This window comes from Agelaius tricolor, unplaced genomic scaffold (assembly GCF_023055355.1).
Source record: "Agelaius tricolor isolate 1412-34295 unplaced genomic scaffold, bAgeTri1.0.p SCAF_62, whole genome shotgun sequence".
NCBI lineage: Eukaryota > Metazoa > Chordata > Aves > Passeriformes > Icteridae > Agelaius > Agelaius tricolor.
This window is the reverse complement of record NW_027269322.1, coordinates 624,407-652,406: the sequence shown is the minus strand read 5'-3', so window position 1 is coordinate 652,406 and position 28,000 is coordinate 624,407. Positions and strand designations below refer to the sequence as shown.

The window sequence follows — 28,000 nt, the reverse complement described above, 5'->3', positions numbered from 1 at the left end:
TAAGGAGGCGATAGATGCATGGAAGAAAGCAGAAGCCAAACCCACAGAGATCACCACAGAAAGCAGTTTGTCCACTGCTAGCAGTCCAGAGGACAGGTCCCCAGGTATCCTGACTTCCTTCTTAGGGGGCACGCTAAGCTGGCCCCTGCGGGTGACCAGGGATCTGCTTGACATTCCCAGCCGCCTGTCTAACTGGATGCATGGTTTCCTGCACGCTACCCACCTCCATTTCAGGGACAATGCATATAACTATACCTACCTGTACGAACTCCTGAGCCTTGGGGTGCCACTCCTCTGTGCTCTCCTAGAGGTACTCACTCACATGTACCGGGAAGCAGAGCTATCACTTGAAAACGTGCTTGAATGGGTGAAAAGATTCTGTAGGGTTTGAATCTTTCTGTGTGTCTTGCTCAGTTGTGCCTTTCAAATTTTCAAAATTAACAGCCTGGCTATTTTCTCGAGGGAAATTTTTGGTTTGGAGGGCTTTGTTTTTGCTCTTCGTGCAATGTGACGCATGACTTCATTGAATGGTGGATTCCTTCTGATAGAAGCGAGGTACAATTGAAATTTTCAACACAAAATGTACTGTATGTTAGAGCATGAAGGACAGTGTCCAAACACATTTCTAGAACATGGAGTCAGATGAAGGATATTTTCTAGATTATTTTTCCCCGTTTTATTCTGTGATCAGACTGTTGGAGAAGATGGTACATTTTGAAACCGTTTTTCTTCCTTTTCTGCCCAGCTTATTTTTTTCTTTTTTCTGTTAGACCATGAAAAAATATGTGTTCTTTCAGGAATATTTCTGACAAATGGCTGGGATTTGAAACCTGAGTAAAGCATATAGCTTTTTTTTCTTCTTGCTTTCATCTTTGCTCTAGGTTATGAGATTTTTACTTGCGTTAATGTTTCAAAAAAATAGTGTACATAATTCACATTGCTTCAAGTCAAATGCCTTTTACATTGCTTTACATGTGATGGATACCTTTTGTTGATAGTGGGTACTATGTGTTCTACTAATTTATTTGAAGTTTTTCAATAAATTTGAAGAGCAAATGATAGTTGAGTGAAGACTTGATTGAAATTTTAAGTCAAAGAAACCGGTAGAAAGAAGTAGGCAGAACATTCCTCAAGTCAAGGCTTCCTCATTTGGTGGCTGATATGAGGCATATCAATTTATGGAGCACTCCTCTGTAAGTGAAGTCACTCCTGTTGTGCCTCTGGGCAGGCACTGCTCCCAGTCTCTTCTGGAATTTTTTAAAAATGCAGGTTTAGAACAAACATCAAAAGCCAAAAAATGTATTCTTAGGCGATAACTTCTTACTTGGGTAATTCATTTCAATGTGTGCAGCTGGTGGCAGAAAGGTGAAATTGTATTATCTGGAGCAGCAGATGAGTAAATTTCTTTCAGATGTCCCTCAACTTTAGACTAGATTCAGAAGGTTTACCTTAATCTGTTAAACATCAAGGACACAGTGACATCCCAATGCTCATTACTTTCAGCCTAGTTAGCCAGCGAGGTAAGCATGCTCCCTGCCTTTCAAGTACTTATTTATATTCAGAAGTTTACCAGGAAATAGGTAAATCCAATATGTGTAGCCTAAAATGAAAAGCATCTGTAGCAATTTTTTGTAGCCAGAAGAATGTGGCATAAACAATAGGAAATACTGTTGCATTCAGTTAGTACCAAAATTGAGGATCACCTGCCAGTGGTCTCAAATGACAGTGCTGCCTATGGGCTGGCAGGCCTTGGGGTTTGTTGTTTTGTTTTGATTTGATTTGATTTCCTATAATGTGGGAAAAGATAATTTCAATTGTTTTGCCTCTTAGGTATGAAAAGGAAATGTGTCTGCTGTTTAAAATAAATGACAAACTGGATCTTCCTTCTAGATAGTTTGACTTTCTTTAAACTATGAGGATGAGCTTTTCACATTTTAGAGTGGTTATGTATTTTGGGATAAAAATTGTTATTTTTATGCACAGAACTTGAAAAAGTGCTTGAAGAAAATTATTAGATATAAGGTAGCATTCCTTTGACAAAAATTGCCTTTAATGCTCAAACATGTATTCAGCCAAACTTTGCTATGACATTGAGTGGACGCAGCAATAATTACAGTTACATGGTGGCCATCTGTATATATGTAATGTATCTGTACCTTTCTTACAGCATTTAAAAAACCTGACCTGGAAACACTGTATTATCTTTAATTATTTCTAATGATAGAAACTGTTTCACCCTAAAAAGGAGGCAGTCTGCAGTGTAGTTACTCCTGCAACACAGCAAACTGCTGGGCGGTCGAGTTTCCAAATTTGGGCTGCCATCAATTTTGGTTTCAGTTTGTCAATAGGAGAGTCTTTAGGAACACTTCTTCCTAAAGTTTTCTCCTGCTGTTTACTATGGCAGAGAGAGCATAATGGTAAACGTAGGGAAAATGGTGATGTACAAGATTTTTTGTAGAAGATGTCGAAGATTTCCAAGAAACTTGGAAATCTCTGGCCAATGAACTTAAACCAAATGAATCTTACTAGTAGAAAGTGTAAAAACAAGATTAAAAAAAAATAAAATATGGTATTGATTTTATACAGATTTGTATAATGGGGCATAAATCCCTACATTTCCACAACACAGTTCAGGAACTTGTGTAATGAAAATGTTTTCCTGAGGAATCTTAACTACCATGCATATTCCACTGGGATTTTGCAGATGATTCTGTTGGGAGGGTTATTTTATTGGTATTAGTCCAATTGCTCGATTTTTTGACTTCTTCATCTTACTGTTCTGCTAGTAATACTCATACCTGCTTGTCCTCATTGATAATTGAATGAAAAAAGGCAGTTCCATTTTGGCCAGTTATTTTTTGTACCAATGTAATCTTCCTGATGCTTTCCTACATAACCAAGTGAAGTTCTGTGTTTTCTTCCCTGCTGTCTTCTCTGCCAATCTCCCTCATTGCTTTTAGTCCAATTCAACATTCCGGTGCTGCACCCGCTCACTGGCTGAAGCCTTTCTGCTCTCAGGTGATTTTTTTTTCCAGTTCCAAAATTACATAACTAACCCTGTTGTTTGAAAGCATTTCATTGTGTGTTCTTGGTTTGTTTTTTTTTTAACTGTTGGAGCAATCTGTGTGTCTGGTATATTAATGGAGCTTTGGCATGATTATTTAACCTGTTGCTGAGTTCACAGTTCTAGAAAAAGTAATGTTTTTCTCTCTGTGTCTGTGCATGTGTGCTTCCCTGTGTCTTTAAGGTAAGTTAGGCAGTAAAGGATTTCTTGAAAGAACTTGTTAAAGCCTTATTTCTTTCAAAGAACTGAAGGAAAGATCTAAAATAAGGTCAGGGTGTGATTGCCCAGCTGATTCTCCGGGTTAACATGAGCACCCGTTTGCACTGAGCTCACACACCCAATGAGCAAGCAGTGTCTGAGCACTTCCTGCTTTCCTACTGGAAAAGTGTGGTGTAAAAGGTTCTGTAGGCAAAGTAGCCTAAACTATGCAAGTTCTAGTCTTCCACCCCAAGTGACATTGTAGACAGGCCTAAAATTGACTGTTATTTTACATACGTCATAAAGGTAATAAGTTCAAAGTGCATGTGCTTCTCAGGCTGAACTACCAACATGCCAGAGTGCTTTGGTTTGGGTGGTTTTATTGCCTGGGCCTTGCCTGGCACTCTGATGATTGCCTTTCTCTTGCTGCACGAGACGTTGCCGCCCCTCTCCATGACCAGCTCCCCCCATTGTTTTGTGTGTATTTTTTACATAAGTTCCAGTTTGTATAATCACTAGGTGACAATCTAGAAGGGGAAATGAAACCCAGCAAGAACCAAGGGCTTAGGCTGACTAGCAAGTACACTGAGGGTCTGGCTGATGTAGTCATAACCCAGCTGTCCCTGCCGAGGACCCCTCTCAAAGGGAAGGGCCTTTGGGAATTGATCTCAGGAGCAGTTTTAGGAGGGGCCAAACATCCTCTGCCATCTGCTCCATTTCACACACCTCAGCCAGGAATGTGTAAGGCAGCAGGGCCAGAGCCCTTATCTTGCTGGTCTGCACATTTGCACAACTCAGCCACTTGTATTTATTTGTGTGGGTATCCTAAAACGACTCGATGGCTCTGAAAGTCCCCACGCTGTGCCCACACAGAATCTCTCAGTGTTTCAAACGTCATTTCCTGCACAAATGGCTGGGATGTGACTCCCAGTGTATTTCAGGGCTGCAGTGTGTTGTTACAAAGCTCAGCATGCTTTAATATGAAGGTCATGACATAAAGGTCTGCCATTTCAAACCACCTCCTATTGCTGTGTTTTTTACTCTCTGTTGCAGAGTCTTCCTTGCTCTTCCTGCTCAGTGAGGATTCTGTCCTTCTCCTCCTAAATCTTCTGTCTTCATTTTACTTTATAATCTTAACTGAATATTTTTATGAAATAGTTTTTAACTCTGTATTTAATTTTCACATGGAAATTCTGTATTTTGCACATGGTGAAAATTGTTTTAGCTTTATTTATGATATCTGCTGTAAACAAAAATAAATGTAGTTCTTTATAAGTCTCCTTGTTTCATCTCTTCCTTTTATAAAGATTTCCTGGGTACAGAGACTTAGTGACTTCACGCTGGTTTTGCACCTTCCTCTTGTGGTGGATGCTGTGGTGTTACCCTGCTTGTGGCTCGAGCAGAGGCCCCAGAGTTTCCCTGTGGTGGTGTCTTTGCATGTGTGTCCCTGGTGATGCACATCAAGGTCCCTGAGGCGTTGTCCAGGGTGACTGGTGCTGGGATTTACCCTTCCTGGGGATGAGGAGCTGGTGTTGGTGGGCATGGGGCACACACAAACAGCACTGTCCTCCTCTCTTTGGCCTCTGCCACCTTTCCTTACACTGTTATTTTACATATTAACATATGTCATAAAGGTAATAAGTTAATGTGTTTGGATTTTTTGTTGTGTTCAGGAAAAGCAGGTAATAACCCAGGATAAATCTTTACCTTTGCTATTTGCTCTGGAGTGCTCTTCCCAGTACCTGCTGGACCCCTGGAAGCTGAAGCTGGTGGTGACCCATTGCCTGTTAACAGTTGCCGTGCTTTATTTAATTACTCTTTTAAAATTTTATTTTAATTTTTGTATTTTAAGCTGGTTGTGGAATTCTTTTTAAACAGCAGGTTCTCCAAAAGAACTTTCCTAAGTCTTCCTCCTCTTCATTTTCTTTCTTTTGCCTACTCTGCAATTCTTAAGCTATAATCTCTTCCTTTGCATTTCAAGAAAAAAACCCCAAACAAATCCCAGAAAGACTAGTTCCAAGAGTTTAATCGAAAGATTGTGTGGTTTTATTTTTTTCCTTTAATGAATTAAAACTGAACCTCACTGGGGTTGTTTGAATGACAGAAATGATTTTTTTAAAATTGTTGCTAAAGACAACATCATTGCCAAAAAAGAGCAAATGTTATTCTCAATGAACTAGTCCATCTTCCCTGCCAAAGGAAAAGCCACCAGGCACAGTTAAAAGTTTGCTGTCCGAGGGGAAGATGATATCCATTATGAAAACATGGGGCAACAAATACCACTGAGGACAATACTTGGCACTTGATTGTATCAGACAAAGCAACTGGGGTAAAACTGAATTTGCTCTATGCACAGTTTACAGTTTTAGGCCGAGGCAGTGACAGGGAAATATCAGAAGAGGATTTTTGCTTGCAGAAGGTGATGATTTGTGTGGCACTGAAGCGTTGAGAGGCATCAGCTGTTCGTGCTGTTCTCATAAAGTTTCACTCATTCCTGCTGAAATAACAGTGCAATAACTTGGAACTGGGGTAACCTTAGAGCCTGGGTTTATTTCTCCCAGAGGTGCAGAAGGCCCAGGCAGTCACATCACTAGGCAATCCTGTCAGCAGGGCATCACCTTGCAGGAGACAGCCCATGCACTCGTGGGCAAGGCAGGACACAGTGCATGGATAAGAAATAAAACAGACAAAATGATCAGCGTGAGAGGAGGAAGTTTGTGTTGGTTCCCTTGCTCTTGGTCAAAATTATTACACAATAAAGCCACACATTCCGTGTTTTGCTGCTGGTGGTGCTGCTGAAGGGAGAGCCTGGTGGGTTAAGGGCTATGTGAATGTAACAAGCTGATTTCAGACTCCTCTTGCCGTGTGAGCAGAGCTCCCTGTGAGCAGGAGACCTGCATCTTCCTCTTGCTGTGCCCTGGAGTTCTCTGCAGAGCCTGGGGTGCTCCCAGCCCCAGGGCTGTCAGCAGTGCCCCAGAGCTGGGGTGCTGTGTCCCTCTGCAGAGCCCAGGTGTTTACATGAGAGGCAGGCAGGCTGCTCCTTGGGGCTCACCCACAGCCCCTGCTTTGGGAGCAGGGAACACCAATGCCTCTTTGCCCAGTTAATGCCCTCTAAGACCTGATGGCACAGATGCCATTCCAGCATGAAAAGGGCAGAGGTGACACTGGCAGGCTCAGGAACTGCTCTCTTTCCTCCTCTTTACACTGCTTCAAATAGGTTCTGAGCTTGTCTGTTGCCTCAAGGGCCATTTGGATTGAAAATAAGTACAGAGATTTGCCTATTTTCTTTATTAAATTTCTTTTTTTGAAAAGCCAGGCTAACCTTTCATTCTCAAAGCCAAGCAGCATTAGCTGCCTAGGTGTCTGTTAATGAAAATCAAACATGTCAGCATTCACTAAAGGTAACCCACCTTTATTATAATTGTGCTAAGCCTTTAAAATTAAAAAGATCTTGCAGGTTTTAAACATACTTGATTTGAATAGAAGAATACAGACAAAACATCTGAAAATTGCTCAAATTCAAACACCAGCCTTTCATTAACTCTACCAAGAAGAGTAATTTCTGCTCCTCTGAGTTTCTTCTAAATTGCTACAGCTGTAAATGCCAGTGAAAGTTGCTTCTGTGTGTCTTCCAACCTCAAGCAAAGACTATGATCTGCATTTTTCCACAGCATTATGGCAGTTAGTTACTATAATTGGCTTTAATTCACTTCTGGCTCACTCATTCCTCACATTCCAGTCAAAACATTGAGTTTTGAAATGCACTGAGTTCTGCATTAATATTTATGTTTTCGAAGACATGACGTGTTTGCAGATGACTTGATTTTTTTTTGCCTGAAAGATCATGTCACTGAAGATAAGAAAACATTATGTATTAATGCCCAGTGCGGGTATACATACTAGTCATGTAAATACTTCCCCAAGTTTCTTTCCTTTTCTGCATGAACTGTGCTCACATAAAAAGAAGGGAGGCTTTAATCTCATCAGGTGGTGGGCTCCAAACTTGTTTGAAATTGATGGAATTTCTGAACTGTTTTTTTGAAATGTGAAATGATGACATTTCTGTGTTGCTATAGTATTGAATTTGCCCTCTCAGCATTTGTTCTGCAGGTATTCATTCATATCTTTAAGGTTTTTAGTGCTTTGAATCTGTGTCCAAAAATACTATTTTGACGGACACTGGAAACTGATGGTGTTGTTGCTGCACTCCAAATTCATAATTAATACATGCCTTAATATACCAGACTAACACAGATTGCTCTAATTAAATATATATTTACTCTAAAATGATAGAAATAGTGTGCTATCATAGCAGGTTTTGTTTGAGAATCAATTTTTCCTAAAGACACCTATTCAGTATATCTAATAGGTTTCCTCTGAGTTGTTTTTTTTTTCTCCTTTGTTAATTTTTGTTCAGTTTGTATTAGCACATAAATGTGCACTGTCCCCTCAGATGCATTAAAAAATCATGGCTGGCTCTGAGAGCTCCAGATTCCATGGTTTTATTTTGTGCCAGAATTCAGAAGTGTTTGTTTACGAAGTAGGTGATGGAGACCTGGAGAAAGTGTTTTGCTGCTGAGGAACTTGTGTAGGTGCTGGCATGGGCTCACAGGAGAGGGAGGAGAGATGGTCTCCTGGCATGGGGACAGGAGGAGGGGGCTCATCCCTGCATCAGGGATGGAGAAGAGGTGGCAGGAAAGCCTCTGTAGGCAGTGGTGGTTGGAAGGCAGGCAGCTGATCTGACGCTCAGTGCCACCCCATGGATAATGGGAGCAGCAGTTCCCTTCACTCTTTGCCACGTGTTGGCCACAACAAAGTGGAAATTGCTTCTGTTAGAAGTATGAGGAAGAGGAAGAGGAGTTGTGGCAAGAACTGAAATCTGTGAAATGTCAGCCATCCTACCTTTTGTAGGAATCCTTTTCCAAGGGGAAAAACCTCCCTGGTGGTATCTCAGGTGAGATGAAAAGTCGAAGTTGGGACAGGACATCAGTTTGGGAATGCTGCTGGAAGCTTGATAGCCTCCTAAGGCAGATCTGTGGGACACCTCAGTGGGATGTCTTCCTTCAGAGTTTCCAGCTGTGACAGAGGCAGTGCTCCCATGCAGCCTTGTGTGTTTTGAGCTCAGGCTGCAGGATGCAGCTGAAGCTCTGACAGCTCTGAGCTTGGGTTTCACTCGTGTGGGCTGCTGAGCCCTGAATTTCAGCAACACCAAGGTCTAACCAAGCTGGAGGTGTTTTCCCATTCCCTCTGCCAGTCCCACGTGGGCTGTGCTTTCCTCGACAGTGCTTTCTGCTCGGGACCTTGCCCCTGAGCTCACCGGGTCCATTTCAGCTGTGCTTGCTCAGCTCTGCTGTTGCCACACCTTCCTTCTGTCCCCACAGCTCTCCTGAAGCCCTGCTGTTTTGTAAGCTGGACTCAGATTGCTTTTTTGGTTTATTGCACAGTGAGAAGTCAGGCAGTAAAGCGGGCTGGGTGTGCTACAGATCAATTTGTGGTCTGCTGACTGATGCCGGTGTGTGATGCCAGCTGGTGTTTGCTTTCACCATCAGAGCTGCCCACGTTTGTGAGTGACTCCACTTCAGAGCTGCCCAGTGCTGTCAGTGCCTGAGTCAGCAGCTCCATACAAGGCCAGGCAGGGTGCACTTGCCCTGTGGATGAGTGATGAGGTGACACAGTGCAGTGGCAGGCCAGGAGCCTCGGGGTTGCCAGCGGGGAACGCAGGATGCCAGTGAGGCTGGAGCCTGGAACGGGGGCCCCGTGCTGTGTGGGGCAGCTGCACAGCAGGGAGGGTGAGCCCTCTGCCAGCCCTGGGTGCCAGGCACCCACACCCTGCTGAGCAGAGCAGTGCTCTGTGTTTTGGTGGTGCCTTTCAGCTGGGGACCAGGAGGCCCTGTGCCAGTGCTGAGTGGCTGGGGCTGTTTGGGTGAGTGCTGTTGTACTGTTCCTGCTTCACAGCCCTCAGGGTGTGCCACAGGTGGAACAACAGCACATCCCCACTGCAGGCTGGGACAACTTATTCAGGAGGTTTCATTCTTCCTCCCTGTCCCCCAAACAAGGTCCATAAGGAATTGTTTCTTGTCTGCTTTTCCACAGCTGTGGAGCAGGGGTGGAGCTGTCTGCTCTCAGGGCAGCTGTGGCCGGGTCCCCTTTCACTGCCAGCAGCAGGGAGGGATAATTTCTTGTCCCCTCTGAGGGCCCTGCCGGGGCATCTCACCTGGTCAGCCCCCAGACCTTGTGTTTGGTGTGTGGGGACCCCCAGCCTGGGCAGATCAGGAGTTCTTGGAGTTGTTTTCCGGAACACCCTCCCCATAAATACTTTGTTCCTGACCACCAGTACCTTGAGTGTGTTGTAGGCCAAAGAAGAAAGGTAGATATAATTTTAAAATCTGTTGTTTCCTGCCTCTGTTCATGCTTTTCATCTGCCTTCAGTGATGCTCTCTGGGTTTGTGTGAGCTTTCATACTTTGGTTGACTTGGTGAGGTTCACTCCCCCTTTCCTCTTATGTGGGGCTCCCATTTGGTCTGACTCACTTTAGCCAAGAAATCCCACAGGATTTGCTTAAAAATTAATTCCCCTCACATGACCTAAAACCAGCTAAAGAGGAGGAGGGAGGAGAAATGGGAACATTTCCTGCTGTTTGTGGCCCAGCAGCATCCACTTGATGGGGAGCTGGCTGCAGCTGCCTTGCTTGGGGATTTTCACTGGAGCATCTTTCACCATTTTTGTCCGTGCTGGAGAGAGGCACGTGGGGAGCAGCCACTCCTGAGAGGAGCTGATCAAAGCCAGCTGCCCTGGGCCAGCTGGTGTCCGAGCTGCTTGGCTGCTAGCAGGGAGGGGAATGGTTTTGGGCAGAGCCCAGGCTTTGTGCCATTGTGGGCAGCACGTGCTCTGCCCAAGGCGGGGAGGAAGCGGCTGGCCCGGTCCAGCTGCCCCAGCAGGAGCTTGGCTCTGCCTGAAGCTGGCAGGTTCCCAGGGCCGTGTCACCTCTGTGCCAGGTCACAGCAGTGGGATCTGCCTTGGCACATGAGTCAGGAGCAGCAGCAGCCGGGCTGGAGTCGGGCTGCCTTGTGGGGCAGGACTGGCAGCACACACAGCATCTCCTGTTCATACCTGGTGCCAGGGCAGGCTGCTTTCTGGGGCAGCACACACAGCATCTCCTGCTCATACCTGGTGCCAGCCCTGGCACTGGGGGCACTGGGATGCTGCAGTGATCAATGCCTTGCACATGGGGATCGGAGAAGGTGTCCTGGGTGGGTAGAGCTAAGCCCCTTTAGGGCTTAGGGCAGCTTCTTTGGCTCAGCTGCAGTGGCACACTGCTGCTGGGCACGTTTCTGAAGGGGACTTGTGCCAGGGACTCCCAGGGTGTTTTCATCAGCTCAGCAAAGCCCATTGTAATGTCACCTCTGAGCAGGGTGTCACTGCAAGCTTTCAGGCTGCAAGAATATCCATGTAACAAGTGTCTCTAACAGGCAGCACAATACAGACAAGGAAGGTCTCTCCACTGCTGTATTGCACTGTCAGCTTTACCCCTGTACCTGAGGAATAAAGGCAACCCAAAGTATTAGCAAAACCTCTTGAGATTCCAGAGGCCCTGACCCCACATCCCAGGAGATTTCTCTGTTCTTGTTTCTGGACCTTGGGATGACTTTGGCTCTCCAGATGGGTTGATCCAAGGCATGGTTTTGGAAGAATTTCCATTAGGAAAGGCAATAACTGTGGGGACATCAGGTTTCACTGCCATGTTCCTGCCTTGGGCACGGAGCCTTTGCAGGACAGTGATGCTGCATGAAGGCCCTGTTAGATGCTGAAATGCATCCAGACTGAGGTTGAGGCCATTACAAAAGTTATTTTAAAAAAAAAAAAAAAAGGTAAAAATGCTTTTTAGGTTATGGTGGATAATCACTCTGTAAGCAATGTGAATTTTACAAGCCTGTCATTGAGAGAATCAGGGTTGCACTGAACTTTGAGCAAGCAGAAGAGCTGTGCTGAGTTTGCCTGCTTTTGGTTAGCAAGACAATGCCTTGAGCCCCTGGGCTTCCTGAAGGGCTCAGCTAGGAAAAGCATCTCCAGAGAGATGGAGGGAAAGGTCTTTTTTAATGTCTTTGTGCCTCACTGCTGCATCTCTGACTAATTCAAGGCCTGGTGCAGACATTTCTGTCTTTAATGCAAAGATGAGCTGGCACAACATTGAAAAACACTTGGCATGACACTTAATGGAGAGAAAAACTATGTTTTAAAGGGAAGGGGTTTGTATCTTCATCTGTCCTTGGGGTCTGCAGGGGCTCTTTGGCCAAGCCCATGGATTGGAGTCAGGTTTGACCAGCCCTGACCTCTGGGTGAGAGCCAACCCAGGTACAAGCCCTGCAAGCTGAAGCCTTAGGAATACTTCTCAGTTACCACAGGGCTTAGCTAAATCCTTGCCCTGTAAGGAAAACAGTCATTTCTCTGCCCATATGAGGAGGCCGAGGTGAGTTTTGAAATGCAGACAAAGGAGAAATTGTTTTTATCCACATTTTTCATTGGGTTTGAGTGGGAAGGCCAGATGAATATGTGATTGTTCTGTTCAAATCACTGGCTGTGTTGCTGCTCTTAAGTAGCTGAAGGCAGCTAAGCTTCACTGCTTGCATAAAAAAAAAATTTAAAACCCCAACCACCAAACAAGCAAACAAACAAAAAACCCCACAAACTCTAAAGCCATGTTCTTTGCTCTAAATGCAAGTCAGTCAAAGACTGGGGCAGGGTTATGGATGAGAAGGATCACTGTATGTGGGTGACAGCAGAGTCAGGAGGAAGTTAACAACATCTGAAGGAATGGAAAACATGAATTCCTTTAATCCTATCAGCAAGTTGGAGCTGTGTGCACGCAGACCCTAAAGCAGCACGGCCACCCCGAGCTGTGCTGGCTGCAGAGGGCTCTGGGGCGGGTGTGACAGACCTGCTCTGACCATGGCACAGGGCTCACACCTTCCCACAGCGCCTTGTCCTGCTCCTCCAGCCTGTTATAAAGGAATTAGCAATTTGGTTAATAAGGAGAATTTATTCCATAATGAAAATACAGTGGTAAAAAGGCCACAAGCAAAGATGAGATCAGCACTGAACCAGGCTGACAGCGTTGGATGAGACACGGGGGGCTCTGTGGCTCCTCTCCTCTGCTGTGCATCACCAAGAGACAGCTCTCACCAAGTCTTTTTTATACATTTCCAAGCTCTGAGGGTTGCTGGGAAGGGTTTCTTGCCTTCTTATGTTGATCTTATCCTCTTAGCATATTCATGTAGTTTTTTCTTCCTTGCCGTCACTCTTGCTGAGAGTTTCCTGAAACTGGTAAATAATTCACCTGGTTAGAGGAAAATCTCCTGCAATGGACATTCTAGGAGACACAGATTTATTGATAATGCACATCCAATGCATATTGCTGGGGTTTGGTCAGATGAATAATCCTCTGGAATCAACATTTCTGGTGATGAATATTCAGGCTAGGATCTTGGTGCATATCGCTGTAATCTCATCAGAGGGAATTTCCCCGGAATCCTCCTTTGGCATGCCAGGATTTTCATCAGGTGAGATTATTGTAGCCTCAGCACGAATTTATACATATCATCTATTACAAGCCCCCTTCCCTGGGTCAATTGGGTGTTTAGGCCAAGGATTAGCAGGGCCTCCAGCCCAAAGTGTGCTGTGGACCAGGCAAATTCCCTGCTGGAAGTCTGTAGGATGCTGAGGCAACAGGGAGTGGGAAGTGTGGAGTGAGCAGGGTGGAAATGAAGTAAGACTTTACACAAATGCTATTTTGAGGGACTGTTTCCTGAGGACTGGGGCTTCCTCTGGTGAGGCCCCATGCTGCCAGGCAGAGGTCATGGCACCCGTCTGCACAGCAGGAAACAGGGCTGTGCCTGTTCCATCCTGCACACGCCATGCCTCTGCAGCTTTTACTTTAGATAAAGCTCAGTTCCTCTGACTCAGCCTCTTGGCTTCTAGTCAAAAATCTCCTGTCCTGCGGAGGAAATGATTAGGGTGCTGGAGCATCTCTCTCATGAGGACAGGCTGAGAGATTTGAGCCTTGAGAACAGATGACTGAGAGGGACTTAATCAAAGTCTATCAGTATCTGAAGGGGGGGTGAAAAGAGGGCAGAGCCAGGCTCTGCTCAGTGGTGCTGAGCACTAGGACAAGAGGCAATGGACAGAAATTGGTGCAAGGGGGTTCCACCTGAACATGAGGAAGAACTTCTGTACTGTGCAGTGGCTGTGCAGGTTGCCCAGGGAGGGTGTGGAGTGCCCCTCACTGGAGATACTCAAGAGCCAGGCTCAGACTTAGGAAAGGACTCAAGCAGCAGCAGCCTGAAGTCCTTCACTAGCATTCTGAGGTCCTGGCAGTCTCAACATGCACTATGATGGGAATCAGGGCACTGATGTTTACAGCCTGCTTTCCACCCTGAAGTCAGAATTCCAGAAAATCAGGGTCTTCCTGCTCAGCCTTGCTGTGCTGACATCTCACTGAGGACCTTGGTGGTGCTGCAAGGATGGGTGGCTGTTCAGGATTCAGGGAGAGCTGTGAGGCTGGAACTTTCTGAATGACCTGCTTCTAATTTAGCCTAACATCTGTCCAGCAGCAAAAATGTGTGCCTCACCTTTGTGTAAGTACTCAGCCTCTGGGCTGATTCAGCAAAAATTAGTTCACCTAGCCCTTCTTCTCTAACTGTGCATAATAAGAGTTGTAAAGAAGTCCCAGATTTCTTTTTGAATGCTTTGTTTGTATCAGAACATAACTTCTGGTTTTGGACCCTCCTCAAATGTGAGTAGCAGCGCTGACCCATGGCACAGTGGCAGTGATGGCTGCCTGGATGTGCCTGCACTGCTGAGGGGGAGCAGGGAATCACTGCCAGGTGGGATCCAGGCCTGGGGAGCTCTGGACTTTTGTTTGGATTGGCCACACTGTCCTCCATGGTGCTTACACAGGCTGGCAGCAGCGCATCCCTGCTGCCTGAGCTCGCTGCAGAGCCCTTTGCAAACTCTGCTGCTTCGTCCTCAGAGCCCACAAAACACCCCAGTGATCTGGGACATCTGGGACATCTCTGCTTTCTGTTTGAGCCTCTTAGCTGAGGTGCAGCCCTGTGATGAGGGACAGAGGTTCTGACATGAAACTTTCCAAGTGCCCTGCAGTGCTGGAGTTCACGTGTCCATGTGGGTGTCCCATGCACTGAAACACCAAGGTGGTCCAGTCTCTGCTTTGATGGAGCTGAGTGCAATGTAATTTATTCCATTTATATGTCTAATACAAATATTGATAAAATATGTTAGTAAGGAGTGGGTTTGCTTTCAAGTCCTAGAGTGGTTTGAGTGGGAAGGGATCTACAGAGGACTAGTCCAAGCCCCTTGCCATGGGCAGGGGTGCTGGTCTTGAACCTGCTTGGCATCACTGTGGATGTAAACTTAACTTGCTCAGAAAGGACTCTGCTGTTTTAGCAGCCGTCTGGGAGGGTCAGCTCCTGGGTGCAGAGTTCAAGAAGGGGGAGAGGTTGTGATGCCAGAAAGAAATTTACAAAAAAAAAAAAAGAATGCAATGGAAAAAAGCAAGCACAGAAATCTACCTCTTCAGAGAGGTAATGGTGCCATCCATCACTGTCATCTGGTGCCCTGGGTGGCACCCTGAGGTCCTTCACCAGCTCTGACTGTTACATGTCCCTAATGGTTGGAAACTGGATGTGCAGCAAGCTATTGCAGAGGGACACGTTGACTGGAAATGTGTTCACATTCAGGAACCGTGCTCGGAATCACTGGAGGTAGTCTGTCTGTTTGTCTGTCTGTGGGTTTTGATGGTCTCCAGCTGTGTGTCTGTTAGTCATAAACATGTTTTCTGCTCTTTCCTGGTAGTGTGGCGGGGAAAGCATAGTGAGTGGGGTGGGAAGGAGCACACTGAGTGTGTGAGCCAATGGCAAAACTGACTTTCTTTAGCAGCCACTTGAAGTGACCTTGGGCAGTATTTATTGCCAGCATGGGTGCAGAATTTATAGAAAGAGCTGGCAAAATATTATTTGCATTTTCTTGCTCTGATTTTCATGTAAAATGCACCATCTTTTAAGGAGAAAGTTGAGTTGGAGGATTTGGGGTTTACAAATTGGCTCAGAACATTGAATTTTACTTAGCTGCTGGAACCCACAGCATCCTTGGGTGGGTGGCCTGGTTGGGCCGAGCTGGAAGACAGACATAAAAATCAGAGAGGTATGAATTTCCTCCCATCTCCCAGAGGAAATGAAACCTCTGCAGTCCAGAAACACATGGCTGCTGTGGTGCTATGGAGCTGGATGTAGGGCCTGAGTGTGTTCAAGCACTCACTCATCCTGCAAAGAGAAGGATGGAGTGAGTGCACTCCTGCAATAAATGGAGGCACTGCAAGTTAAATAGGAGTTTAATTGGTGTTAACTAATTATGGTTAACTAATGATGGTTTGCTCCAGTAGATCAGAAAATAAGCCATGTCCCAAGTTTGATATTTTCCCCCAGTCATACAGGTGTAAATTAGCAGCACCAGTGTTGAATTGGATGCAGGTAAAGCACCACACATGGGCAGTGAACCAAGCACAGCCACTCTCCTGGAGCTTGTCATTTGTCCCTTCTGCACCCAGCCCCAGGGAACTTTGCAGCTGATATGTTTGTATCTGCTTGGGTGGGAGATGGTGGGTAGATAAGGTTTCTCAGAAGTGAAGGATTCCACAGGGAGAAATGATCTCCTGTCTTAACCACTTGGGGTGAGCAAGGCAAACATGGCTTTATTCTTTATTTCCCCTGCCTGAATGTGAAGTTCAGGGACAGCGCTGTTCAGGTGCTGGGATGCTGCTGCTTTTCACAAACCAGGCTCTGTATTTGCTGTACCCAATCAAAAATAACTTGAAGGGGTCTGTGTTTATTTTCCTCATTCCTAAACTGACCTAAACTGCAGGGTGAGGCTGAAGGTTCAGCCATCCAAGCAAGGTTGGTTCATCTGCCTCCTGCCACACACACAGGTCCATAAGAGGCTGGAAAAAAACCCATAAATCCCTACTTGTGTGGCAGGCACGTGTGGCACTGCTGGCACCAGGCTGATGTCCACCCCACTGAGCAGTGCCAGGACCTGTCACATTCACATTCTCTGAAAAATCCCTTCTCCCAGGAGTTTTGTCCTGGGAATCCTCAGAGGAAAAGGAAAACAATTCTTACCTCATTTGCTTCTACTCTGTTTTGCTCATGTGGAATGTGTTTGGAGATTGTTTACCCACAGGTGATTGTTTCATTGGATTCTGCTGTGAGTTGTTTTCACTCATTGGCCAATCAGTGCCAAGCTGTGTCGAGGCTCTGGAGAGAGTCAGGAGTTTTCATTATTATCTTTTTAGCCTTCTGTAAGTATCCTTTCTGTATTCTTTAGTATAGTTTAGTATAATATAACATAGTATCATAAAATAATAAATTAGCCTTCTGAGAACATGAACATCATCCCTCCCTGCCACGGGGCACCCTGCAAATACAATAAGGACCTGCAGCTGCAGAAGCTGAGGCTGCTCCTGAAGGTTCCTTCTCTCTGGATCCAAGCTGAGGAGCCCTGACAGGACTGTCCTGGGCTGGAGGGCTGTTTCTGCCATGCCAGGCTGTCAGTGCACACACCTTGCCTGTGCCTTTGGGGACAGTGCAGGAACCAGGCAGAAACCCCCAGCCAAGGACCACTCAAGGGCAGGGGCAAGGTGCCCCATGGACTCCCTCCTCCCCTAACAGGCTGCTGTCCCCTTTGTGCCTTCCAGGCTGCTGCCTGCCCGTGGCTGATGAGCCCAGCTCCCCCAAGAAGGCGAGGAGCATCCCTGAGGAGCAGGAGCTGGAGCGCTGGCTGCGCCCCCCTTCCCCCGAGTGGGCCATCGTGAGGGTCATCCCCGAGGAGGAGATGGCTGAGCACAACCTCCTGGCTGTTCGAGTCATGGTCACCAGCGATGCCAGCAGGTACCTAAAGCACAGCTAAACCTACAAGAGCAGTTTGCTTTGCTCTGAAATTCTAAAGAAAATCATAACAAAATATAGTACTGGATGTACTGGATGTATGTACAGCTAAGGAGGGTGGGAGAAAAGAACCAACAAAAAAAACCCCACAAATGCTCAGAATAACTGTTGTTCTTAACCGCAGCCATAAATCCCCACAAGGCACATGAATCACTTTGCAGGAAATGTTCAAACATTCCCATCCCACACAGGGGCCTGAATCAGAGGGTAAAACATTGCTGTGATCAGCTTGGGTTCAGCTCTTGGAAGGGACAGTTTTTGTTACACGTGGATTTGGGATTTGGGCAATGGGTGTGTTATGGCAAAAGGTGCATCCTGTGACGTGGCCACCTCCCACCTTGGGCCCCAGCCTGCAGCTCCACACCCTGGGCCTCTCCTGTGTGTTGAGAGCCTGCCCATCCCTAAGAAATCTGAAATTTGATGAACCCTGGGGAGCTGTCAGAGGAAGCCCAACTTCTAGATACTCATGAGAATATATTTGCTTTTGGGCAGGGTTCTGTATCAGTTTGTTCCATCCGAAGATTAGATTGGTATCCCCTGAGTAAAGCACTTTTCCTTACTGAGAACTAAACAGTAAGAGGGGAAGTGGAAAAGAAAAAGGAAAAAGGCAAAACCAAGAGACCAACTGTTGCAAACACTGCTGCTCTGCTGAGAAGCTCATTCAGATTCCTGACACCCTCTAAACACCTGCCTGTGCTGCTGTGTGCAGCTTTTGGAGAGCAGCCTGGCTCTGAGACATGCACCCTTCTGCTATTCCCTGAGGTGGTTGTAAATAGAGTTTGTGCTCTGTGAGTGCTGGGTGCTCTTACAGGGAAGGATGAACCTGTCCATGAGGAAATGGGGAACACAGGGAAGGGTTTCCTGCCTGTTTGACAGCTCCTCTGCAGAGCAGCATCCCCTGCTAGTACCCTGCAGCTCCTGGTGTCCAGGCAATGATGAGAGCCAGCTAATCCCCCTGATCTGAGGGATCAGCTCCTTCCCCTGGGGCTGGACAGCAGCTCCCTGGCTCCCTGCCAGCAGGATCTGGCACAGGGGTGACAGCACAGCGGGTGCCAGGGGCACAGGGGGTGAATCTCCCACTGCCCCTTCTGCCTTGGACTGCTCCAGCAGGACAGTCCCTGCCTGAAAGGGGGACAGGAGAAACAGCAAGTGACAAATGGCACTGCTGGGCTGGCTGTAGGGAACTCGGTGGGACTGGGAAAATGACCAGTGCCTGCTTTGCAGTTCAGGCTTTAGGTACTGTGAATAATGACCCCCTTTCCAGCAGAGACAAGAGGAGAAACCTCATACTAGAGCACTTACCTCCTTGCTGGCCAAGGAAAATACATGTTTTGCTCTTTAAAACAGAAAGATATCAATCAATGTTCATGGCAGGGCTTTTTCCTTTCCTTTGGAGTGGCATTCTGCCCAGTCTCAGTGTGGTGTCAAAGCCTTCATATATTTATACTTCTACATATATATGTCTGTATCTATCTGTATTGCTTGAAAGTCAGCTTAAAAAGTGTGTTTTAGCATGACATTCAAGGCCACTCTGATTCAGCCTGCTGTTCAGAGAGCAGTGCACCTGGAGAGATGCTCACTTCTCTGCTGTCCTGCCTGCCCTGGCCTCCCAGCACTGCTGGCTGGAGCTGGGTGGAGCTGGGGGCCAGGACTGCTGCGTGCTACTCAAATGTGTGCCCTTATACAGGCCTGCAGCCTCTCCTCTTCCTCTTCTTCCTCCTGGGTTGTGCCCTGGGCTGTGACAACAAACCCCTGCTTTCTTCTGTATAAACATGGAGCAGCGTTCTCCTGCCATGCCAGCAGGAGTGCTCACGGTGTGAGCTCCTCTTCTTTTGAGGCACAGCTATTAATCATCACAGGAATAGATTTAGGTAGGAATAAATGAGGTTGGCAGTGTTGTTAGCATGCAAAAGAGGCTGAGTGGGATCCTGCTGCAGTGCACTCGTGTGTGGCTGCAGTGGCAATGTGGTCGCATCAGGAGGGTTGACGGTGTCTGTTCCCTACAGCCTGGATTTCAGAGATGAAAGAAATGGCCTGATTACTAGAAAAAGGGCTAATAATCACCTCAAAAGGTTGTTGTGCCCTGAGGCAAGGTCAGGATGTGCATGTCATCCACACGTGTGTTTCTGTGGTATATTTTTAATTACATTTACAAAAGGGGATGCCATAATCTGCCTCTGTGATCAGCTCAGGTGCCTCCCTGTGCTGCTCACTGTTCCAGTGGCTCCTAGGAATGAACAGAGTTTGTTTCCTTCTTTCCTACAGACACCTTTTGCATGTTTGAAGGCTGCTTAAGTAGCTTCACTCAATCCTCTCTCTCTAGACTTATGTTTACAATTTTCTCCAGCTTCTTGACTCAGCCTTGCTTGCTGGGCCTGTGGCTGTCCTCATGCTTCTCCTCCAGGCTCCTTTCACCTCTTATGTTCACAAATCTGCAGGAAAAATGCGAACAGTGTAGAGTTTTGACCCTTGTGCGTTGTTTCCAGGCCAATCCCAGCATTGCAAATGCTGTTTCCCTTAGTTCCTGCTGCTGTACAGCCTTGCAGGCAGAAGTGCCTGGCCTGGCTGTGTGAGCACTGAGGGGTTTCACCCCGAGTCCCTCTCAGCAGTACTTTGATTCCAGGTGCTGAACCTTGTGGCTGTGGGTGCAAATCCAGACTGATGGGAATGGGGACAACTCAGCTGGGTAGCACCCACAGCAGATCACAGTCCTGTCACAATGGTGATGAAAGAAGGAAAATGAGGCCATCAGCTTTGGCTGGCAGGCACCTCTTCCTCTGAAACACCCACACTGCTGTCAGGGCTCGTGATGGTGCTGGTTGCACCCCCTGAAATGTCCCACTTCCGTCTTGCCCTTGTGAAAAACGCCAATCACTTGTTTTTAAAATTTTAAAAGTTTAATAGTAATAAAAGGGTTATAAAAATAGCAATATAATTAGAGTGATAAAAATTTGGACAATTTGGATTAGGACAATATGAGACAATAAAAACAAAGAGTTACAGTCCGGGTACCTTTTTCTGGGCAAAATAAGCCCGAAAAAGGACCCACATTAACAAAGGATTAACCCTTAAAAGCAACAGCCTGTTCCATATTCATGCACCTCATCCATGATGCATAAATTCCATTCAAACACAGGATTCTGTCTGGGCAGTGTCAGCTTCTTCCTCTCAATCCTGAAGGCGTCATCATGACTGATCAAGGCAGGAAGAAGTTCATTTCTCCTGATAATGGAGCAATAAATTCTCTTTCTCTGAAAGATTCAGGTGTCCTGTGGCTGCTATCTCAGTGGGAGTCCTCTCTTTTAAAAAAAAGTATCTTACATAGCACATTTTCTAGTTTAACATTATGTTATAACCTAAAACTATATTAGCACACCACTTAAGAGAATTACTACAGCATCACTTTCTAACATAACCCATATAATATTCATACCCATTCATTTCAATATTTGCCAAAAGCCAATCATAAAATAGGCCTTTTTCATGCCCTTTTCCCCGTAGCTCTGAGCTGGAGTCTGATGTGCCTGGGGGCTCCTCGGGCTCGGAGGTGGGTGAAGCCCAGCCCTCGCTGCCGGCCTCGCCCCCCGCCTGCTCCAGCCCCATCCAGAGGTGGGCATCGCTCATCAGGAGTCCCGCGGTGCCCCAGGAAAGCTCCAAAACATCCAAAGTCGCTGATGGTAAGCAGTAGCCTGACGTGGGGGTGCCCCAGCAGCCTCTCTGAGGGTGCAGGTAGGACTGGGGGAGACTTTTCAAAGTGGAGGCTGTTCCCTGCACTGTGGCCAGGTTGTCTTTTTGGGGGGTTTTCTGCCTTTTTGGCACTACCGCCCCAAAAGCACCATTCCCATAGTGCAGGGTAGCCTGGAGGAGTCGTGCCTCGTGCTTGGCTTGCAGCAGTGGGATGGATGTTTTCCCACCAGTAAAATGTTAGGGTGGTGTTGGGCAATGCAGCATCTGCAGCACTGCTTAGGCAAGGGTGAGGCTGGGAATCACTAGAGAGCTCTGCTTGCAGCAAGTTGGGTTTCTACAGGTAGCTGCTGCATGGTTTTGTATCCAGTGAAAGCACGGGGAGAAAAGGATATAGCTAGCAGGGAAGTGGGGAGAAGTTTGGGAGCAATCTGCCTTCAAGTGGAAAGAAACTCTTTTCTGGAGCTGCTCAGAACTAAAACATGTGCTCAAAACAGCCAAAGACATGGTTCTGCAAAAAATAAAAGGCTGCCAGCATTCGTTTCTTCCCATCTCCCACCACTCCCACATCCATATATGCATTTTTAATCCTAGCAGAAAAGAGGGGATTTTACACAGCAGTTTAGATCCCCTCTTTAATAACGGAGCCCTTGTTTGAGGCAAAAGGACAGCAGCAGACCCAAAACATGCCCAGCAGCTTGTGGCTCCATGTAGCCACCAAAGGATTTTATCCCTTTTCATCCCCAGTTTCCCACTGCCCCATCCCTGTTTGCTGGGGTGGTTTTCCTGCCCCATCCCTGTGTAGGTTCGGAGCTGCTCCTGCATCCCAGTGGTGCACGCTGCCCTCTCCCGGCTGCAGCTGCTCGGATAACGGAGCCCCTGCCCTGGGAAATTGGGGTTCTGCTCCTCCACCAGTCTGTTTTCCCCAGCTCCACGTTTGCTCTCTGGCGTTTGCTGCATTAGCTGACCCTGTGTCCCCTCTGCTTCTGCCCAGCACTCCAGAGAGCCAACAGTTTCCAGTCCGCGGCATTAAATAAGTATCAGAATTGGAGGAGAAAAATCCAAACGAGTGAGTAGAGCCTGAGAAGTGATTGTATCTTCTATTCATTATGTTTTCCTGTCTTTTAGCTGTCTGTATTCCCTCCTTTCCTTTAGAATTTTTGTGGTTTTGAGTCACAAGTCACTACAAGTTTTGTGTTTTGAGTCACTAGTTGAAAAAACAGAGATCTAAAACACACCAAATGTTTCTTTCCATTTTCTTACCCTCAAAAAATCAAACTCCCTTTCTGTGTGACTGTTTTCTGTGTAACTACACCCATCAGCAGGTGGTGTCCACTTCAGTTCTCCAGATGGGAACACACACTCCTGTCCCAGAGCTGCAGATTTTGTCTCTAGCCTGCCTGCACTGATTGCTTTTGATCAGGTGTGATTCTGGGTCTGACCTGGTGTCACTCACTAGAAGTGCTCCTGGAGGTGCCTGTTGACACACTCCCACTGGTGCTGTCACCTCTTTTCTGTTGGGAAAAAAACCCCAGGTGATATTTCTGGGTTAGTGAAAGGGAAAAAGCCAATCCCAGGAGGTGAGATGGTGAAAATAAGTGTTAGTGGTTCTTGTCCTCTAGCAGTTTTCCTTGGTTTGGGCTGACGTGCCTTTCCCTGTGGAAGTCACACAGGAATGCAGTGATTTTGATAGAGATTGTGCTCTATTCACTTCTGAAACACAGTGTGGTCACCCCTCCCAGCTGAGGCTGCAGAGGTAACCTTCCTCCTGGGCTGGGCTCCCCAGACAAGACACCTGTTTTATTTGGGTTCTCCCCAGATAGAGGCAGCAATGATGGATCTGAGTCCATGTTCTCAGAAGGCTGATTTATTATTTTATGATACTATATTATATTAAAGAATACTAAACTAAACTGTACTAAAGAATACAGAAAGGATTCTGACAGAAGGCTAAAAAGATAATAATGAAAACTCCTGACTCTTTCCAGAGCCCTGACACAGCTTGGCACTGATTGGCCAATGAGTGAAAACAACCCACAGCAGAATCCAATGAAACAATCACCTGTGGGTAAACAATCTCCAAACACATTCCACATGTGAGCACAACACAGGAGAAGCAAATGAGATAAGAATTGTTTCCCTTTTCTCTGAGGGAGAAGGGATTTTTCAGGGAATGTGAGTGCCACAGACACCACCCTTGGTTTCCCCCCTGCTGCTTGGGGCTGGTCTCCCTCCTGCCTGCACAGCCCTCAGGAGGGGCACACACCTTCCTGCCTGTGCCCCAAGGACTGGCGGGTTCCTGCTGGGAATGGCCTCAGCACAGTGGGGCTGGGGGAGCCCAGAGCCCCCCAGAGCTGTGCCAGAGGTGCAGTTGTGTCTGGGAGTGGGGGTGTTGGCAGCCTGGAGTGTGGAACGTGGGTGGGACCTGTGCAGGGGACTGAGTGCCACAGTTTCTGGGCACAGGGACAGCAGGATTTGGGAATGGTGGGGACAGCTGCTCTTTAACCCTGCCCTAAGCTGCCCTCTGCAGCGAGGGGCCATTTCTGCTGCTGCCCAGCATCCCAGAGAAGTTATGGCTCTGCTTCTGAAGCAAGTAGGATCCCTGTGCCCATGCTGGGGCCAGTGCTCAAGCAGAGGCATTTCAGCTTGCTTGCTTTGAATGCACAAGAAAGCTTTGAGATTATTTGCAAGTCTCTGCGCTGTGGGATGAATTTTTATATCTCAAATGATGAGATAAGATGCGTTTCCTCTTCCTGGCATCAGCCTTGCCTTCAAGTCAGGTGCACATGAGCTACCTACCTAGCTACTGTCACTACCCACCCAGAGTCCCCTGGAGGCCTGGAGTGCCTCAGGATAACTCAGTAAATCCCAGTAGGGCACACACAGGGCTATTTCATGCTCTGAGAGGAGGCCCCCACCAAGCTCTGTGAAGGTCTGTCCCTGCAGAGGCAGCTGTGGCGGACAGACAGACAGGCAGGCAGGCAGGACAGGGCTGCATGCCCCGGGGTTCCCTGCACCAGGAGGCTTTGCCATGCTCTGAGAGGCTCTGGGGTGTCCCAGCCGGGGCAGGGCTGCCCCATGCCCGGCATGAGCAGGTGGGACAGTGTGTCCTCAAGGTCTCCTGGCATCCCTGCCAGCCTTGGCTCTGCCTCTGTAAAGCACGTGGGAATTGGCACAGACATCAGAGTTTGGCTCCACCAAAGGCTTGGATTTAAAGTCTTGCCTGAATTGATCTCAGTTTTTAAAAGATCAATCAATCATGTTTCTTGATCCAGGTTTGTGTGTGGGGTGAGAAAGATTGTTAGAGAGGAAAGCAGAGAAGACTGGAGGGGGTGTCACTCTTAATTCTGACTGATTTTCAGCTTGTTCTCAGCAAGGACATTACCTACAGGTTTGCCAATTAATTTTTCCATCATTTTGTTAAAATCTCCTGTGTGCCTCAAGGGCTCTAGAGGGAGCTACAAGCCTTTGAGAGGGAAGCAATGTGCTGCATGACTGCCTGAAGCTCAAGTACGCTGTTAAAATGAGGTGTAAAGCACAGTCAGCATACACTGGGAACGGAATAAAGGCTTTTTTTTACTCTCTGGAGGAAGACTGTAAGTCATAGTTTCTATATTTAATCCAATTTGATTAAAGGAATTCATGTGATCATCAGTCATATGAAAAAAACCTCTGTCTCCTTTTCAGGCATATTTCCCCAAACACATATGTTTCATAAACAGCACAGGGTAGGCAGCCAAGGAGAGGAAATCAGTGTCATGGCTATATTGGCTGAAAGGCTCAGAGCAGGATATTACCTTTCAAAACCTTTAATCCCCATCGCACGGCCACAGGGAACACCGTGCTCCTAATTTATCTTGGGATTTGGGGCCAAGAAGATCATGATAGTGCCCAAGGGAACTTTTTTTTTTAATTTAAAATCCTGTTTTGAAAGCAAAGCTGAAAATACAGGTTCAGCATCTTGGTGGGAATGGAACTGTTGTCCCTGTGACAGGTGGGGGCTGTGGCTTTGTGTGGAGCAATGTTCTCACGTATGCAGGCCTGTCCTTGTAAGCCTGCCCACGAGAGCTGGGGTGGGCAGAAATTCCCCCCATGGGCATGGGCAGACCCCTGGCTGGGGGTTTTGTGCCCTCATCAGTGTTCTGGCTGTGGCTGCTGCAGCACTTGCATTTCCCCTCAGTGTCCTGAGCCATGGCATTTACTCCTGCCAGGAGGTTCAAGGCTTTGTTGGACCAGGCTGAAGCCCCCTGGCTCACTCATGCAGGGGGTGGTGGAAGGGGCTTTTTTATCCCAATTGTGCATTCTCATGTTTTCCTGTAGCTCAATTACAGAATATAAAGGTCAGCCCCTGGCTGCCATCCCTGCAGGAGCTCCTTAACAGACTCCAGCACAGTGTGTCCCTCCAGCCCAGATCAAACAGAACAAGCTGCACCAAGATTGGGTACAAATAGGTGGGACACTGAGAGGAAACTCAGCCTCCCTCCCTGGTTTTGCTGAAGTCCACATGCAGGAACTGTCCTCTCTGTCTCTGGAGTGTTGCTTTTGTCCTTATGCACCTTTTAGTCCCCATGCAGAAGAACCAAAGTTTGCATGGATTTCAGAACTAATGCTTGGGTTTGGGAGTTAATAACTGAGCTGTAAATCTACTTGTCATGTTATAGCTGGACATGGTAATATCTTAGATCAGGGATACCTTTGTTTGTCCAAAGATTATTTGTTATGTAAAATTCCCATAGGCACAAGTAGTGGAAAGTTCTCCTGCCTCCCTTCAGGTGCAGGTTGCCTCCTTTAGTAATTAATTACCTTGCCTGATCCCAACAGGTCATGTTGCCTGTTGTCCTGGCTTGGGAGACTTTTTTCTGTCCTTACTGCCTGCAGGTGGATGCATTTCCCATTTTGTCCCCATTCCGATGGACAGCCCTCTCAGAAGTCATCCATTTCCTTCATTTCTTGGAATTACCCAAAGTTCAAAAGTCACAGGTTGCTTTGACTGCCTCTGCTTCTGAGAAGGCCCTCTAAAGAAAACTGGCTTTCCAGAAAGTTTCCTGGAACTCCAAAGCTGCTTCACTACATCCAGCCCAGAAGTGGAAGCAGCTCAGGTCCTGAACTGAAAATATCAACATGTGTTTGGCACAGCAGGCACACACATATGTGAGCCAGGCCATAAATTTCAGTCAGTTCTTCAGGTTTAACTCTACCCAGGAGGCTGTTTAATCTTCTTCTCTTCTTCTTCAATTACAGACTTCATTTTAGACAAAGTCAATACCAATGGGAAGATAAAAATTGTGTCTTTTGCAGGCTTTCCTCTGCTGTCAAGCAAGAAACCTGGGCCACACGGGAAGGACAGCTCAGGCAGCTGCCAGAGTGGAGCTGCAGAGGAGCACTCCCAGACACAGGTACAAAGGAGAATTGTGCAGAGCAGGATGGCTGGGACTGCTCTCAGCAGGTTGTCCCTGCTCCTTTAAATAGTTTAGGTCCTCACAGTGACCACTGAGGATGGAGTCAGACATGTGCTGTACTGAGGGAAGAGGCTTGGATTTGATGTAATCATTCCCAAATCAAGTGTCTGTGAGACTCATGCCTCAATCACACAAGGAGTTAGCCACGAATCTGTTGCATCAGTCATAAAATCACAGAATAGTTTAGGCTGGAAAAGGACTTCACATCTCCCACTGCTCAGGAGCATCTTCTGCGTCCTTCAGGACCTCAGATTTCCATGGTATTTTCTAAAGACTTTTTATTTTTAGGTGTTTTAAGAATGAGGAAGGGTGGGCCTGCCATGAGTGCAGCAGTGACTGCCCATCCTGAGCAAAAAGAGCAGCACGTCCCTGGAGCCAGGTGGAGCAGGGACCAGCTCACATCCTCCAAGTCCTGGACACTTGTCCTCACCCTTGGGTTAAACATGACTAAAATTACTTGACCTCTGGGCCTGTGCTAGGAAAAAAATGAACTCTTCCATGTCCATGGTGGTGGCTGAGATCCGGTGCAGGACAATGGGGCCAGGAAGGGAAGGTCCCAGGGGAGCAGAGCTGCACAACACTGCCCGGCTCCATTCAGCTCCTGCTCTACCAGCACTGCTCACAGGCCTTCTCCTTACTCTGGAAAGCAAGGATGAACAGGGGGTTTATTTGTTTATTGTTTCTTACGTTTTTGTTTTTTTTTTTTAATCCAAAATCCTGGCCAGTAACAACTTTAGTCATCAAACAGAAGTGTGAAACAAAGTGCAATCATTATTGCCTTACTTCTGTTGCTTCTGGGAAATGAAAAGTCAGACAGATTAATGGGCTTTACCCAGGTGAATTTGGGTATCTGGCACAGAAGTGGAAGCAGGAATTCAATCTTCACAGCATCCATTATCACATAGCACTGATGATAAAATGCCTCCCTTTTAAGAAGGAAGAACTCTAGCTTTGTTCTGCTGGCTACATAAAGTGGGTATTTATCCCTGTTACTATCTTTAGCAGAAGATTTTGGTGGCTGGAGTAATGAATTTAAGCCTTTACCAAAGGAAAAATTACCACGAGAGGGAACTAATTTATTTGTATAAAACTACCATATTACATTTTATAATCTTTCCTGGGTCACTTCTTCCATTCCTACCTGCACTACATAAACATGCAATATTAGAAATTTGGAGAGGATGGATAATGGTCTTTTTTGCTTGCTCAAAACTCTAAGGTGATGCAACTGGAATGCACAGGAGAATAGAGCAGATCTGCTCTTGTCTGCTTTCCTGGAGATAGGACTGTTTCTTTCTAAAGAAAATATTAAAGGTAATTCATAAAGACATTAGCATGACTAACATTATTTTTAGACTATTAAAATTTCCAGTAATATTAGATTGCTACTCCTAGAGAAATATTAGCCCTTTAGGGAGAAAAGCTTTTCTCACATTATCATCTACACGTGTATTTGTGTATAAATTAAATATTATGTTCATTACTATTATGCTGAGATTAAAATGGAATAAAATACTTTATGAAATAGAAGCTACACAAAGCAGTGTTTTTATATCCCTAAAATAATTTTTTTTAATGCA

At 46.6% G+C, this 28,000-nt stretch overlaps 1 protein-coding gene across 7 annotated transcripts in view; it reads left to right on the top strand.

The window, feature by feature from the left end:
* Positions 1–28,000, top strand: part of MICAL2 (microtubule associated monooxygenase, calponin and LIM domain containing 2) — a 121,869-nt gene that overhangs the window by 72,395 nt on the left and 21,474 nt on the right. For 3 of the 7 annotated variants that reach the window (XM_071456595.1, XM_071456594.1, XM_071456591.1), the window contains one exon: positions 5–4,537. In XM_071456595.1, the coding sequence (XP_071312696.1) occupies positions 5–391 (387 nt within the window). In that variant the 3' untranslated portion in view covers positions 392–4,537. Of the gene's footprint in view, positions 1–4; positions 4,538–17,027; positions 17,221–20,778; positions 20,955–21,955; positions 22,031–26,259; positions 26,358–28,000 lie in introns of those variants that run through there. The other 4 variants (XM_071456596.1, XM_071456593.1, XR_011684300.1 and 1 more) reach the window with 4 other exon arrangements.